The sequence below is a fragment of the Gouania willdenowi genome, chromosome 6 (genome assembly GCF_900634775.1).
Source record: "Gouania willdenowi chromosome 6, fGouWil2.1, whole genome shotgun sequence".
NCBI classification, from domain to species: Eukaryota; Metazoa; Chordata; class Actinopteri; order Blenniiformes; family Gobiesocidae; genus Gouania; species Gouania willdenowi.
In genome coordinates, this window is record NC_041049.1 from 41,346,842 (window position 1) to 41,361,280 (window position 14,439).

The 14,439-nt window shown below is 36.7% G+C and overlaps 1 protein-coding gene across 1 annotated transcript; it reads right to left on the reverse strand.

Annotated features, from left to right (window-relative positions):
• Nucleotides 1–595: 595 nt before the first annotated feature.
• Nucleotides 596–14,135, reverse strand: LOC114464937 (5'-nucleotidase domain-containing protein 3-like). The gene is made up of 14 exons (XM_028449611.1): nt 13,828–14,135; nt 11,556–11,728; nt 11,040–11,114; nt 10,890–10,945; nt 10,678–10,768; nt 10,457–10,594; nt 8,669–8,729; nt 8,496–8,598; nt 6,413–6,514; nt 4,706–4,787; nt 4,512–4,598; nt 2,757–2,897; nt 2,612–2,676; nt 596–1,547 (listed from the first exon to the last, which is right to left on the reverse strand). The coding sequence occupies exons 1-14, from the start codon at nt 14,060–14,062 to the stop codon at nt 1,286–1,288; spliced, it is 1,671 nt and encodes a 556-aa protein (XP_028305412.1). The 5' UTR covers nt 14,063–14,135; the 3' UTR covers nt 596–1,285.
• Between the last annotated feature and the right edge of the window lie 304 nt (nt 14,136–14,439).

Consider the following 14,439-nt stretch of genomic DNA (forward strand, 5'->3'; position numbering starts at 1 on the left):
GTAGTGAGTCTCTCACACATACATCTCATAACACGCCCTCACCACACATAAGGTATTTATAATAAAAAAAAGACTAAATGAGTAAAATAAAACAAAAAAAAATTAAACATTATTTAAATGAAAGTGTCTATTTGAACGGTTGCTGTGGGAACAACCCCTAGTGCTATTGGTACATTTACCAAAGTACAAGTATGTAGCGTCTTAGGGTTAGGGTTATAACCCTATATCGCAACAAAACTAAGAAAATAACTCAAAATACACTAAACTAACTATTTATACAAAAATGACAACAGAAATGCACAAAACTACACCAAAACAAATACACAAAATGACTCCAGAATCACACTACAATGACAACAAAAAACAATAAACTGTTAGACACAAAAATACACATGACTCAAAAAACATAAATTACAGAAAAACACACCAAACAAAAAAATACGACAATTAGTAAAAAAAAAACAACCACACATTTATCATGCGCATGTTCCATAGAATTAAACCAGGGAAATCGCACACACTATTTTACTTTGCACCTGCAAATAACCCCTTTATAACACTACAGAGTACAGAGTATGTACACCTCTTTGTACATCCAACATTCAAACACACTCAAACTGACAACTCTACTAAAGCTCCTCCCACTTTATGAATGCATACTTCTGACGGGCACTGTACTAGTTAGTAAATCTAGTACTACTAGTAACACTAAATTGTCTACTAGTAGATGATTTTGCTATACTGGTGAGCTCTACTCATGCAATAGTGAGTCAAAAACCTTTACTCGTAAAACAGTATTTTTGTTTATACTAGTACACCAAAAAAAACTCACTAGTAGTACTAGTAGACTGTTTCTAGACTACTACTAATACTAGTAAAGCCAAAAGACTCACTAGTACTACTAGTGACTTCGGTGGCCGACTGGGTTATAATGCAAACATAAAAATAAAATAAAGACTAGGTTATAATGTGCTATAAATTTTGAGACACCTAACAAACAGTAGCGGGACCGTTTCATTTAGTAACGCAGTAGCGCAGTCTGCATGTGGGAAAATAACTGTTTCTCCAATTATAATCCCACACTTTACTCATTAAAGGGAAAAAGTAATCAGATTACAGTAACGCGTTACTTCTAAGGCAATACTGCCATCATTGCCCACACGTGAGTACTAGTAGAGTTAATTAACTATGGTTGATATCACACTAACGCTCCAACAGTTTTACCTAATGTTTGCGTCAGTGTTTTCAGTATGTGTGTGTGTGTGTGTGTCAGTGAGCAGCAGCATCAATCAGTGCTTTGGTCCTGAGGACGGGGATGGGGGACACTCAGTCCTGGGGGTCTCTGCACGTGCTGCAGAGGAGCCTCGTGCTGCAGGGGGGTGCGTCGGGGGAAAAATGTGTGCTTTAGGTCGTAGTTGAGCAGGCAGCTGATGGACGCCATGTAGATGTCGGCGAAGCGCGACAGGCGACGTGAGAAGTAGGTGGGGTTCTGGTAGGTCCGGAAGAGACTCCCGAACTGAGCGTTGAAGAAGCTCTTTGTTTGAGGTCTGTCAGGGTATGAACACACACATGTTAAAGGAAGTTCATGTATACTCTATTGCAGGGGTGAGGAACTCATTTTAGTTCAGGGGCCAAATACAGAGCAGTTTGGTCTCAAGTGGGCCACAGATTTCAGGTTGGAAAACGAGCACTTTCAACATTAAAGCTGATATCTGGAGTTTCTGAGAAATCTATGTTTATGTATGATTCTTTTGAAATGTATAAAAATAACCAAACTAGTCTTTTACTATGGTCTACTGCTGGTGGTCACATTAATCTGGTATAGATTAATGTGTATAAGTCCCTCCTTCATCCTACAGACCCCTATACAAATGGAAACAATCTCCAAGTGCACCCAGCCAATAGGCTTTGACTTCCTGTTTTTGAGACTGTCAATCAAAGTGAATGCGGAACTGTGCACGGAAACACGGCTGCATGTTCCAACAGCAAACAGGTAAATATAATTTTGGTTCTTACCTGACCTATAGACCTATATCAATGAGACCTGATGCGACCTTGTAATGTTTCGCGATGTGCGTGCAGAAAAGTAGAGGCGTGGCTTCTGGTAGATCGCAGAGGCAGTGGGAGGAAGTGAGGCTGTTTAGGGCGGGGCATCGAGACGTTTCTCAGAGACTCTGAATATCAGCTTTAATGTGCCGTAGTTTACACCTCCAGGTATAAATTACATATAAAGTATCTGAGACCGACAATAACCAAGCATTAAGTGAGCTCAAAATTAACTTCACTTACATTTACTTGATATTATGAACAAGTGTGATTTAATTTAGTCAAATAATTTGAGGTAATGTGCAGGATTTTGAAAGAAATTCAGTTTTTTTCATTAATTTAAGATTAAAAAAATAACTACCATCATGTGATATGTATAAGCGTGGGATGAGATATCTACAACTGAATTATTTTTGTACTTTACACAATGATACATGTGTCTTCTTTCACTTTTTTACTTTCTCCTGCGGGCCAAATTGGATGCTGTAAAGGGCCGGATTTGGCCCCGGGCCTTGAGTTTGACACATGTGCTCCATTGGTTTCAGTCTGCGATGATGTTGATCACCTCATAGCTTCTCTTTCTTTGATCCACTCTGCAACCACAGCCTCAGAAGCTGGATCTCTGTGGATCTGTTCGGGGAAGGAACACAAATACAAAGATAAAGACAAAAGGACAAAGAGATTTAAGACATAAAATAGACCCTATTCACCTGCATGTCCTCGATGAGTCCAGTTAAAGCCTGCAACCACGAGGACATCTGTGCGTACGCTTGTGTGTTCATGATCTTAATCTCCTTTCTCAGCTCAGGGATGATGGCCCCGGTCCTCCAGCCGTGCCTCAGAGTCAAATCCTGGGAATAAAAACACCAGAAAATCTTTTAAAAACCAAAACTGTAGAACTGATATTATTAACTTTTTATACTTTTCTGTTGTTTTTGGGGTCGTCTTGTTTGTTTCTAGAGTAATTTAGTAAATTTGTGCTTTCTTTTAGTATATTTTGTGTATTTCTAGTTGCCTTGTGCACTTATTGGTTAATTTTGCCTATTTCTGTTGTCATTTTCTTATTTTTGTATTTTTGTTGTCCTTGTGTATTTTTGTATGTTTTTTGAGTCATTTTGTGTATATCTGTTGTCATTTTGTACATTTTTTTGTTACTTCTGAGTATTTTTAGTTGTCTCGTGTGTATTTTGGATAATTGTGTTGCCCTTTTGTTTAAATTACTGTGAATTCTGTCTCTTTGTTTTTTTAGTCAATTCCAGGAATGTAATGGTATTATAAATACAGCGGTATTTTTGCTTTTAAAATCTTCCCCCCAGTGTAGTTTTTTCTGGAGCAAACTACATCTCCCAGGATCCTCTGCGCAGATCAGAAAGTGTTTTTCAGGCAGCACAGAGAGGGAGAGCCAAACGGAAAACGTCTACTAGCTCAGTCTATGTTGTGATCTACTTGCTGCTTTAGAAGGACTTTTAAATAAAAAAAGATGACTAAACCTCTGCTATTATATATAATCTTTGATAGAGCTGATAATTAAAATTCACTACAGCCGGTGAGCTATGGTTCAAAATGGAAGCAGTGGTTAATATCATTGGCGCTAGCGCCCCCTGGTGGTATCTGTGCCAGACATTCTTACAGGAAAAGAAGCAGTGATTTAATGTAGGATATTATGTTTTTGTTTTAAAAACTTAAACAACCACTGATTCTCTATGTAATAATCTCTGCATTGTAAACTTTTAAAATGTGATGGAAATGATGATTAATATCTTGTTAAATTGTTGTGAATCCATGCACTTAATTTTTTAATGAAATAATTTAAAGGCAAACTTTTTTTTTTGTTTTTGCAAATTGACCAGTTATAATAATAATAATAATAATAACAACAATAACAATAACAGCACAACTTTGGTGTTTGAGTGTTTTTGTTGTCTTTTGTGTTTTAGAATACTTTTTTTTGTTTATTTTTGTTGTACATTTTTGTATTCTTGTAATCCTTTTTTGTGATATAATTAGTGAGGATGCAGGAGACATCCTAATTATTGTAATCGTAATTGTTTTTTGTAACCATTTTGTAAAATGTTCTTTAATTATGAAAATATTTTGTATATTTTTGTTTAGTTATTCATTTTATTTTTCATTGTGTGTGTTTTTGGAGTAATTTTGTGTAATTTTAGCGTTCTTTTGCATATTTTTGTGTAATTTTTTTGTTTTTTTGTATATTTTTGTGTAATTATGTATTCATCTTGTGTTTTCGTAGTAATTTTGTGTAATTTTATTGTTCTTTTGTATATTTTTGTGTAATTCCTTTCTTCTTTTGTACATTTTTGTGTAACTATGCAGTCGTCTTGAGTGTTTTTGTAGTAAATATGTGTAATTTTATTGTTCTTTTGTATACTTTTGTGTAATTAAGTCATCGTTTTGTGTGTGAGTAATTTTTTGACTGTGTGATAAAAAGTAAGAACGCTGCTTACTGCTAAGTCGCTGTAAATGTGATCTCCAAAATAAAGCACTTTGGATCCTCTCCAGCCGGTGAGACGCAAAAACTCATACAAATTCCCCTTGAAATAAGAAAAAAAAAAACACACACTTATCAAAGATCTGCAATAATCATGTGGTGAAGTCACGTTCAGTCTGATTTATTCTCTACAGGGATTGATTACTACACCTGTTTGTAGATTTGTCCTTTTTCCAGCTTGTGGATTCGGTCCCACAGCAGCGCTCCTTTGTCTGTGACTCGCCTGAAAGGTCTGAGACCAAAAGCACAAAGTAAATAATCGAAAGATAAACACATACAGGCTGTGTAACTAAGATTGGGGTGACCCTTTAGACGTGCCAAAAACAATGCACGTAACAATAACACAATGTGTAAACACACACAAAAGGAAGAAAATCAAATAAAAAAACAAAACAAATTGAATATTTCATATATATATATATATATATATATATATATATATATATATATATATATATATATATATATATATATATATATATATATATATATATATATATATATATATGGAACCCATTATAAGTTTTGATTGAATGAATGCTTTATTTTGTGTATATTATTTCCTGTATTTAATTCATTAATTTTCTTATGCGAGTCACTGAAAAACAAACAAAATGCAACCAATGAGAAGAGTCAAAACAATAGTCAAAATAACAATAGACAAAACAATAATAATAGACAAAACAATAATAACAATAGTCAAAACAACAGTGGCCACGGTTACAAGATGTTTTTTTTAATTCTGAATTAGTTATTCCGAATTAAATTATTTGGAATTACAGTGTTCTGCTTCATATTTACATGGAAATGGTCATCCCAAATTGAGGTTTACATGGAAAACCAGTTTATTGGGCTTTATTTAATTCTGCTTTAGGTCTGGGGGTTGGGAAGGGTTCTAATTGGACAGGGGGAGAACGAGACGTGTCACATCTATCGAGAAAATAACACACAACAAACCTTTTATTTTTCAGCTAAAACATAGAAGACCACGTGATAACTGTTTTCACTTTTATTTTGATTGTAGTTTTGAAGCAGCAGCTGGACAATAACACACGGCCTCGCTTTCATCCATGGAGCAGAAGAGAGATCAAAGTTTGTACTTTGGTCAATCAAAGCCAGCGGTTCATGCAACAGCTGTTCTACTTCCACAAACGTTGAGTGAAAAATTAACTTTATAATGATCTGCGCATCAATAGTGAAGCTCTGGTGCTTCATGCTCCGATGAAGCCTGTTCTGTTTGCCGACGTCCGCGTGTGTAATAAGTCTGTGTAAATATACGCATGTTTATTTTTCCTTACGTTTTTCTGTCGCACTTGCACAGAATGACCGGAATTAACTTAGAGCGGAATTAAGTGTTTACTAGAAAGAGGAATTACTTAATCTGTCATTAAAATCTGAATAAAACAGCCATCTAATTTAGATTTAGATTTAATTCAAAATTAAATATGCATTAGGAATTAAGTGTTTAAAAGGTCAGATTAAAGAGGATTTAACTTTTATTCTGATTTAAAGCTCCTATGTAAACATGGGAAACATGGGAATATACTGTAAATATACTGCGACTTGGTGACCCACATTTCTCCCGTTCTAGTCTCCCATGTTATTTGTGACTGTTCTTCCATGTTCTCTTTAGACAGGATGATACTGAAATGTTCCTAAAGCACTTTGTGGTTTCTACTCGTGAAAAGCGCTCTATAAATAAAGATGACTTACTTACATGTATAGATAAACAGATCCATTCTTAAATTATGAAAGAATTAGAAAATATTTTGAGTAAATAACAACTACATCATTAAATCTATATAAATAATTTAACAGATGATTTTTATTAATATTTTATTTAATTATTTCACTTACTTCCTCCTGTCGTTGAAGAAGCTTGGTTTATCAGCCTGAACAATAACGATATCAAACAGGTCCCTCCAGTCTTCTCCCACGATGTAGCTCATCCCTCGGTTCCTGGTGATGAAACACGGGACAGCTTTTACTTTATCAGCAACATTTTTTCAAGATAAATATATGTGGACAAAACAAAAGTTAAGCTGAGCTGAACTAGATTCAAAAGCACCATTTAATGTTATTACTTCATGTTGGCTTAATAAGCAACTGTGTTTACAAGAGTTACATTGAAAACTCATATGTTGCAAGAATAATTGTACGCAGCACAATGTTGTGTTACAAATACTAGAAAATATTTTGCACATACTTTTATTGCTTATATATATATATATATATATATATATATATATATAATCCAATACTTATTTTTTGCTGTTATTGAACCGATGTCCGATTTCAAAATGGGACCAGGACATCCTTACTGCTCTTAACCAATGAGCTGTGTCAACTGTCTTTGTAATAAAAGGTGATACAAGGTGTGAAATACATGAAACATTTTAAACACAGCTGAATACACTTTTAAAGTTATACTTACTTTTATGTGTTTTTAGATTTATGTTACACGTTTCCTTTTAAACCCCAAAATCTGCTGAAAACAAACGTGTATGAGGTAGTGCTATTAATTAATCATCATACAACTTTTGACATTTTACTCAAAGTATTTTAAATTGTCGTATTTTTTTTGTAAAAATGTCAGACTGACTGCCCTCTATGGGTCGAAACACAGCTATTACAATCAAATTTTGCAACTGGCTGAGAACGCGATTCTGTGATGTCATTAGACCATTGTGTGTCACTGTTAGCCCCGCCCCTTCTATAAAACTGCTACCTGTTGGACTGAGAGAAGAGTGAATAGAGAGCTATAGTGAGTATTGAGGAGCTAGTTAGCATAGCATAGATTGTTTGGAGATTTTATAGTATAGAGTGGGCGTGTCTTCACTGCTCCAGGAGCAGCAAGTATTTTTTTTTTTATTGTACCCCCAAGTGGCAGGTCAGCAAAAACCTGGGGGTTAAGTTACACATAAAGGGCTCTATTCTCCCATATGCGTAAGTCCAAAAAGCAGCACAGCGGCGCTGTTTCTGGCTGTGTGCTATTCTCCACCTGTACTTAAGTCTTGTACTTAAGTGGGCCTTCATCCCAGTTACGTACTGTGGGTGGAGCAGCCCTGAAATGTGGTTGTTCCCATTCAAATCTGGCTTTACACGCATTATCTGGTGTGCGTAAGTCCTTTTTCTCTTACACGCTTCTGACCCTGGAATAAATGCAGCGCCCCGATAAGGTGAAACATTATATTGCACTAGAAATATGGACTTCGTTACATTTTGAAGCCACACGGACTCATAATATTGCAGAAGAGACTCCTGGAAAGAATTGATCCAAAGCAACACTGGCAGGCTGTCACAGGGGTGGGAGGAGTCACACAAGCACACCAAAGGATTTACCATCAGCGTTACTAATATGTTCACATTTACCAGTTCTAGACGAGACAAAATGTGTTACATTTCATTATATTTTATCTGTGTGTTGTGTGTGTGTGTGTGCTGCAGCTCGTTACAAACTCTGACAGATGATTAAACTATTTGAACACTGTGTATGATGTAAAGCCATAGATTGATGGGAGAATAGACCCCTAAATGAGGCAATTAAAGGGATTTGAATTATTTGCACAGAGAACTCAGAACTGCAAAGAAAGTTTGTATGAAAGAATCTTGAAAAACTCATCTTTTACACGAACAGAATTTTCATCAAACATATCCAAACTGTGACAACTGCAACTGTGTCATAATGAGTTAATGGTTATTCTTTTTCAATGTATCATTAAGACCTTATTTCTCATTGTAGTTGTAAAGATAAATTGCATCTGAAGCGTGGAGACTTTCACTGGAGCTCTCCATGATAAATTCTGTAAGAGGAAGTGGGTGTTTAGTGTGTGTTTGCAGCACATCTCTATTTTAAATGGCAATAATATGACTTTTCTTAGACAATAAATCAATAGTCTTGTGCGAAACAAAAACTTACATTGTGTTTTCTTGCACTTACACAAAGGCGAATGGGCTGTTGGTGATGAGAAACATCTTCTTCCCGTGCTCAGACAGCTTCTTGAGCACGGCATGGCTCTGCTCGCCATAGCAAATGTACTTTTCTGCAGAAGAAAGAAGGAAAGAGACGTGAGCTTTATTTGTAAACAGACAAATGGGTTAGCAACGTGTTACCGATATCTGCATCCACTGCTCGGTACATGATGCCCTTAACGTGGACGTCTCGAATGGCTTCCTGTGAAGAAGAAGAAGAAGAAGAACATTAAAGTCCGGAAGTTTTCTGGACAAGGAACAAACATTTAAAACAGAATTTAATGAAGCAGTGAAAAAAATAAGGCAACTGAATAAATCTGCCCAGAAAACAAACAATAAAAAGAAACAGGACAGATGGCTTCATATGGAGCCCAGATGACTCCGCCCACCATAGGCAAGCCAGCCTGACTAAAATTAGACTCTGCAGACAACCAAAATTAGATCATCACAGTTCACTGAAAAACAACGATACAGTTTTAAAGCTGCTGGAGACGATCACGTTTTATCAGATTAAAACACAAAGCGTCGGCTTCATTATAGATCAATAAATGATGGATTGTTTGCTGAAAAAAAAGATGTATAAAGTTGAAATTGCCGCTCAGAAGTTTGGTTTGATCTTTATTTGTAGATATTATTGGACAAGTGTGGCGCATTGCATTGTGGGATGTGGAGTCCTGTAGACGGATGTATAGACGTGTACTTTTTCTTACTGTGATTTCTTGTGTTTCTACGGAGCTTCAAACATGACATGGTAAAAACAAAAAGTGGCCACAAAATACTGATTAATAATGATAATAATATGGTCCCTAGTGGTTAGCGTGACTTGTTGCTGTAGCAACGACAGATGCATTCAAAGAGGAGCTGAGCTGCCCTCGTCAATACCGTGTTGCTTAAATTTCTGTTGTGAAACCGTTAAAAGTGTTAATATGTGAGTGTGTAGTCACTTTGGCAGTGCTTTTGGGTCAAACACAAGAAATCACCCTAAGAATGAAGAACAAATACTGTCTACATCCCACAATGCAATGCACCAAACTTTTCCAACATGTCAACACACTGACTGTTTGTAGTGTAGGGGTGTGAAAAAAAATCGATTGCACAATATATCGCAATTTTAAATCGATTTTTTATTTTATTTAGAAAATCTATTTTTTTCTTTTGGAAATTTAATCAATATTTTTGTGTATTTGTGCAAAATTTAAGTGGTGGTTACAATGCTTTCAATGTTTTCAGATCAGTGCTTAAACTGATACAATAGGATAAATTATTTTTTCTTATTTTTGTGCATTGTCAGTAACTCAGGGTGATTTATTCTTAATGTTCTCACTTACAGTTGTTACAGTGCCGTTGTCATGGTTACTTTGAGACTTCTACACAGTAGTTTCAGTGAAAATAAACTTGCTGCACTTTATTTTATGATGACAGTGTGTAACACTGTATTTTCTTTTTTTCAGTGATAATGTGCAGAAACACAAACAATAAATAATAAATAGGATGTTTTGAAGCAAATACTCAAATCTCAGTTTGTCCTCTGAATGATCAATATCTTCTGATGAACATATACAGCAAATTGATTTTTCATCTCTACAATTAATTTTGATATTAACTGGGTAGAATATCACGATATATTGCGATTCGCAGTATCGCAATATTGTGGTATATCGCGATAATATTGTATCGCGATACGCATCGTATTGCAACATCCTTGCCAATACTCACCCCTATTGTAGTGGAGATCAAAATACACTTTCAAGCCACAAATTCAACCTTTTACATCTTGTTTTCCGAGCAAACGATCTTGGATTTATTGATCTGGCCTACACTTGCATAAATATTGTCTCCAGCAGCTTTAGGTAAAGTTTTATTTTTAAAAACACAGCAATCTCCAGGGAAGATAATGAAGAAGAAGAGTGAAGGGCATCAGAAACGCACCTTTACGTCTTTGTAGAGATGAACGGGCTCGTAGTCGATGTTGTGCCTCATGAAGAAGTCGTTGACACAGGACAGCAGGTTCATCTCAGGCAGGGAGAAGATGTCCATGAACTGCTTCATGCTGTGTCCATGTGAGCTCTGCAAAAACAACGCGCTTCGTCATTGTTGTAGTTTTCTGCTACGTCACATCACACATGCTTAGAGCGTTAAACGATCATCACCTTCCCGTAGAAGTCGCTCATGATCTCTAACGGTACGTGGCAACCTTCATACATGGCGATCACTTCCTCGTCTGGTACGGGGTGAAGTCCTCTGGAATAAAACACTCACATTCAACTTTTCTTTGCAGCCATCAGATGTTACATATTCCTGTTAAAAAAAAAAAAAAAAAAAAAACCAGATCAAATCTGTGTCTTGATTCAGCTCCTGTTACCTGTACACAGTTCCTAACTGGATGTAGTGAAAAGCATCAATCTTCATCAGCAAAGCCTGTTGCAAACCACCAACACACAAGTTTAATCTAAATGTTTTAGATTCAAACAGGAAGTGTCATCTAAATGTTTTAGACGAGCCACAATCTCACCTTTTGGACGTCATAGTGAAGTCCTCTCACAGCAAAATTAGGAATATATTCATATTCCTGTAGACCCTCTGGATACTAAAATAAATAAAGCACATCAAGTAGTTTAGAATTTCAAAATAATGCTATCAACAATAGTTAATTATGAGGTTTTTGTAATGTATTTGTGCATGATTGTCATTTTGTGTAATCTCACTGTTGTTTTGTGTTTTTTCCAAGTCATTTTGTGTATAATTATTGTCATTTTGCATAAATTTGTTGATTTTGCTTCGCTTTTAGTCATTTTGTGTGTTATTACTGTCATTTTGTGTGTTTGTGTTGATGTTTGGTATATTCACCAGTTTTTTTGTGTAGGTTGTTGATGTCTTGTATTTTTTTCAATTATTTTGAGTATAATTGTTGTGATTTTGTGTATTTTTGTTTATGTATTACTTTTCATGTATAATTGCATCATTTATTTTGGTCATTTTGTGTGTTTTGGGCTCATTTTGTGCATTTACTTTACTACACAGTACACACCCGATGCTTAGAGATGAGGATGTCTCGTGCTATGTTGAAGATGAGCGTGTGCAGATGTTTGGAGTAGAAGGCCAGCGTGTAGTCATAGTCAAAGCCATAGATCTCGATGTCGTGAAGGCTCGTCTCATTGTTGGAGAAAATAGTGTCTGCGTTGACAAAGCCGGGGGATATTGCTGGAACACAAAGACACATCTCAGGTTATGTTACACATTAACTTTACATAGTAGACATCAGACCGGTTTAAGATGAAAAGATAAATCACTAGCTTTGGTATTCAGCTGGTAATAAGACCCAATGCGATCCAGTTTGTCTGCTGATTAAAGGTAAAGTCACCTTTTTGTTGAGAAGGATTTTACCGAAATGTATAACATTTATTTTAATTTACCTGAAAAAAAACATTGCAATTTAAAACTATATCAAATACCGGTATAACTATAAAAAAGTGACACATATAGAAACTGACAATCACAAAACACAACAAATATTACAACTTTAATCTTGAAATATTTAGATTTTTAACTCACAAAATTACCATTTTATTAAGATATGACTTTATTCTCAGAAAATGACGACTTTATTCTCAAAATAATACGACTTTAATGTCATAAAATTAAGATTTTATACAAAACAAAAATATAAACCCAAAACTTGTTTTTGCCATCATTTTTCATGAGCTGAACTCAAAGATCTAAAACATTTTCTATAAACACAAAAGACTTATTTCTCACAAATATTGTTGACAAATGTGTCTAAATGTGCATTAGTGAGCACTTCTTTGCAGAGATAATCCATCCCAGGCCACTCTAAAAATGTTCAGTTTAAACACACAGCACAATGCCACAGATGTCACCAGTTCTGAGGGAGCGTGTAATCAGCATGCTGACTGCAGGAATGTCCACCAGAGCTGTTGCCTATGAATTGAATGTTCATTTCTCTACCATAAGTCGTCTCCAAAGGTGTTTCAGAGAATATGGCAGTGCATCCAACCAGCCTCACAACCGCAGACCATGTGTAACCACACCACTCCAGAACCTCCACATGCAGCATGTTCACCTCCATGATCGTCTGAGATCATCCACCAGGACAGCTGCTGCAACAATCGGTTTGCATAACCAAAGAATTTCTGAACAAACTGTCAGAAACCGTCTCAGTGAAGCTCATCTACATGCTAGTCATCCTCATCGGGGTCTCCACCTGACTGCAGTTCATCATCATAACTGACTTGAGTGGGAAAATGCTCACATTTGATGGCGTCTGACATGTTGGAGAGGTGTTCTCTTCATTGATGAATCCTGGTTTTCACTGTTCAGGGCAGATGGCAGACAGTGTGTGTGGCGTCGTGTGGGTGAGTGGTTTGCTGATGTCAATGTTGTGGATGGAGTGGCCCATGATGGCAGTGGGGTTATGTATGGGCAGACGTATGTTATGGACAAGGTGTATTTTATTGATGGCATTTTGAATGCACAGAGATACTGTGATGAGATCCTGAGGCTCATTGTTGTGCCATTCATCCGTGACCATCACCTCATGTTGCAGCATGATAATGCACGGCCCCATGTTGCAAGGATCTGTACACAATTCCTGGAAGCTGAAAACATCCCAGTTCTTGAAAGGCCAGAATACTCACCGGACATGTCACCCATTGATCATGTTTGGGATGCTCTGGATCGGCGTATACGACAGCGTGTTCCAGTTCCTGCAACTTGGTACAGCCATTGAAGAGGAGTGGAGCAACATTTCACAGGCCATAATCAACAACCAGCGTTGCCAGGTTGGGCGGTTTTCCGCCCAATTAGGCTATTTTAGTTCACGTCAGGCGGGGAAAAAATACATTGGGCAGGTGATTACATTTTGGGCTGCTTTAATCTACATTTTGCAAGTTTATAATATTCTCTCTCTCTCTCTCTCTCTCTCTCTCTCTCTCTCTCTCTCTCTCTCATGAAATTACAATTTTTGACTTCAGTCTTTAAATATTACAATTTTATTCTCGAAATAATACAACTTTAATCTCATAAAACCACCATTCTATTAAAACACGCATTTATTCTCAACAAAATCTATACCTTACATTCTAAATATTACGACTGTAGTAGTGCCCAGAATGATATATATATATATATATATATATATTTTATGTGGGTCTAGTGATAATCTAAGAGTTTATTTGAACATTTGTCGGCAGATCAAACAGTGTGAATCATTTCCATGTAACGCAGTGATAACAGAGCATTAATGTCATGTAAGTCGTGTCAATGTAACGTATGTAACGTACCTTGAGTTTGTCTCTTGGTGTGACTATAAACGTCCCACAGTCTCTGGGTCATGTCCTGACTGGTGGAGTCCGTGGAGCAGCTGCAGGTCTGAGGGGATGGCAGCTGAGCCGCTCCCCGGGACAGGGTGCTCGGATCCCGGCTCCATGAGCGCAACCTGAACGTTGAGTACCGGAAGCTCCGGGCCGTGTTATAGAATACACTGGTCAGAGGCAGGGACCAGGACCAGGGCGCCATGGCTCAGCTGCTGTAGCGGGGGTCGGAGGAGCTGCATGCGGGTAAAGGGTCGTCCGTCAACACGGGAACCGTCCTCGTGCGTCACTTCCGCGTTCGAGGATCATCCAATCAGAGGCTGATGCGTCTGTCGGTTCCTCGCCCCCTGCTGTCACTGCACCGACACTGGGAGTTTATGTGGTTTGCCCGCGAAAAGGATTTAATTAAACACCGGGGGAAAAAATGACTTAAAAATAAATAAATAAATCTTGCATTACTTTAAGTTAATTTGTGTTTTAATATGTTATTCAGACAAACTTTTTACAGAAAATTTACTTTGAAATAAGTACATTTTCTGAAAAAGTTTGTATGAATAAATGAAACCTTAACATTGATTAAAA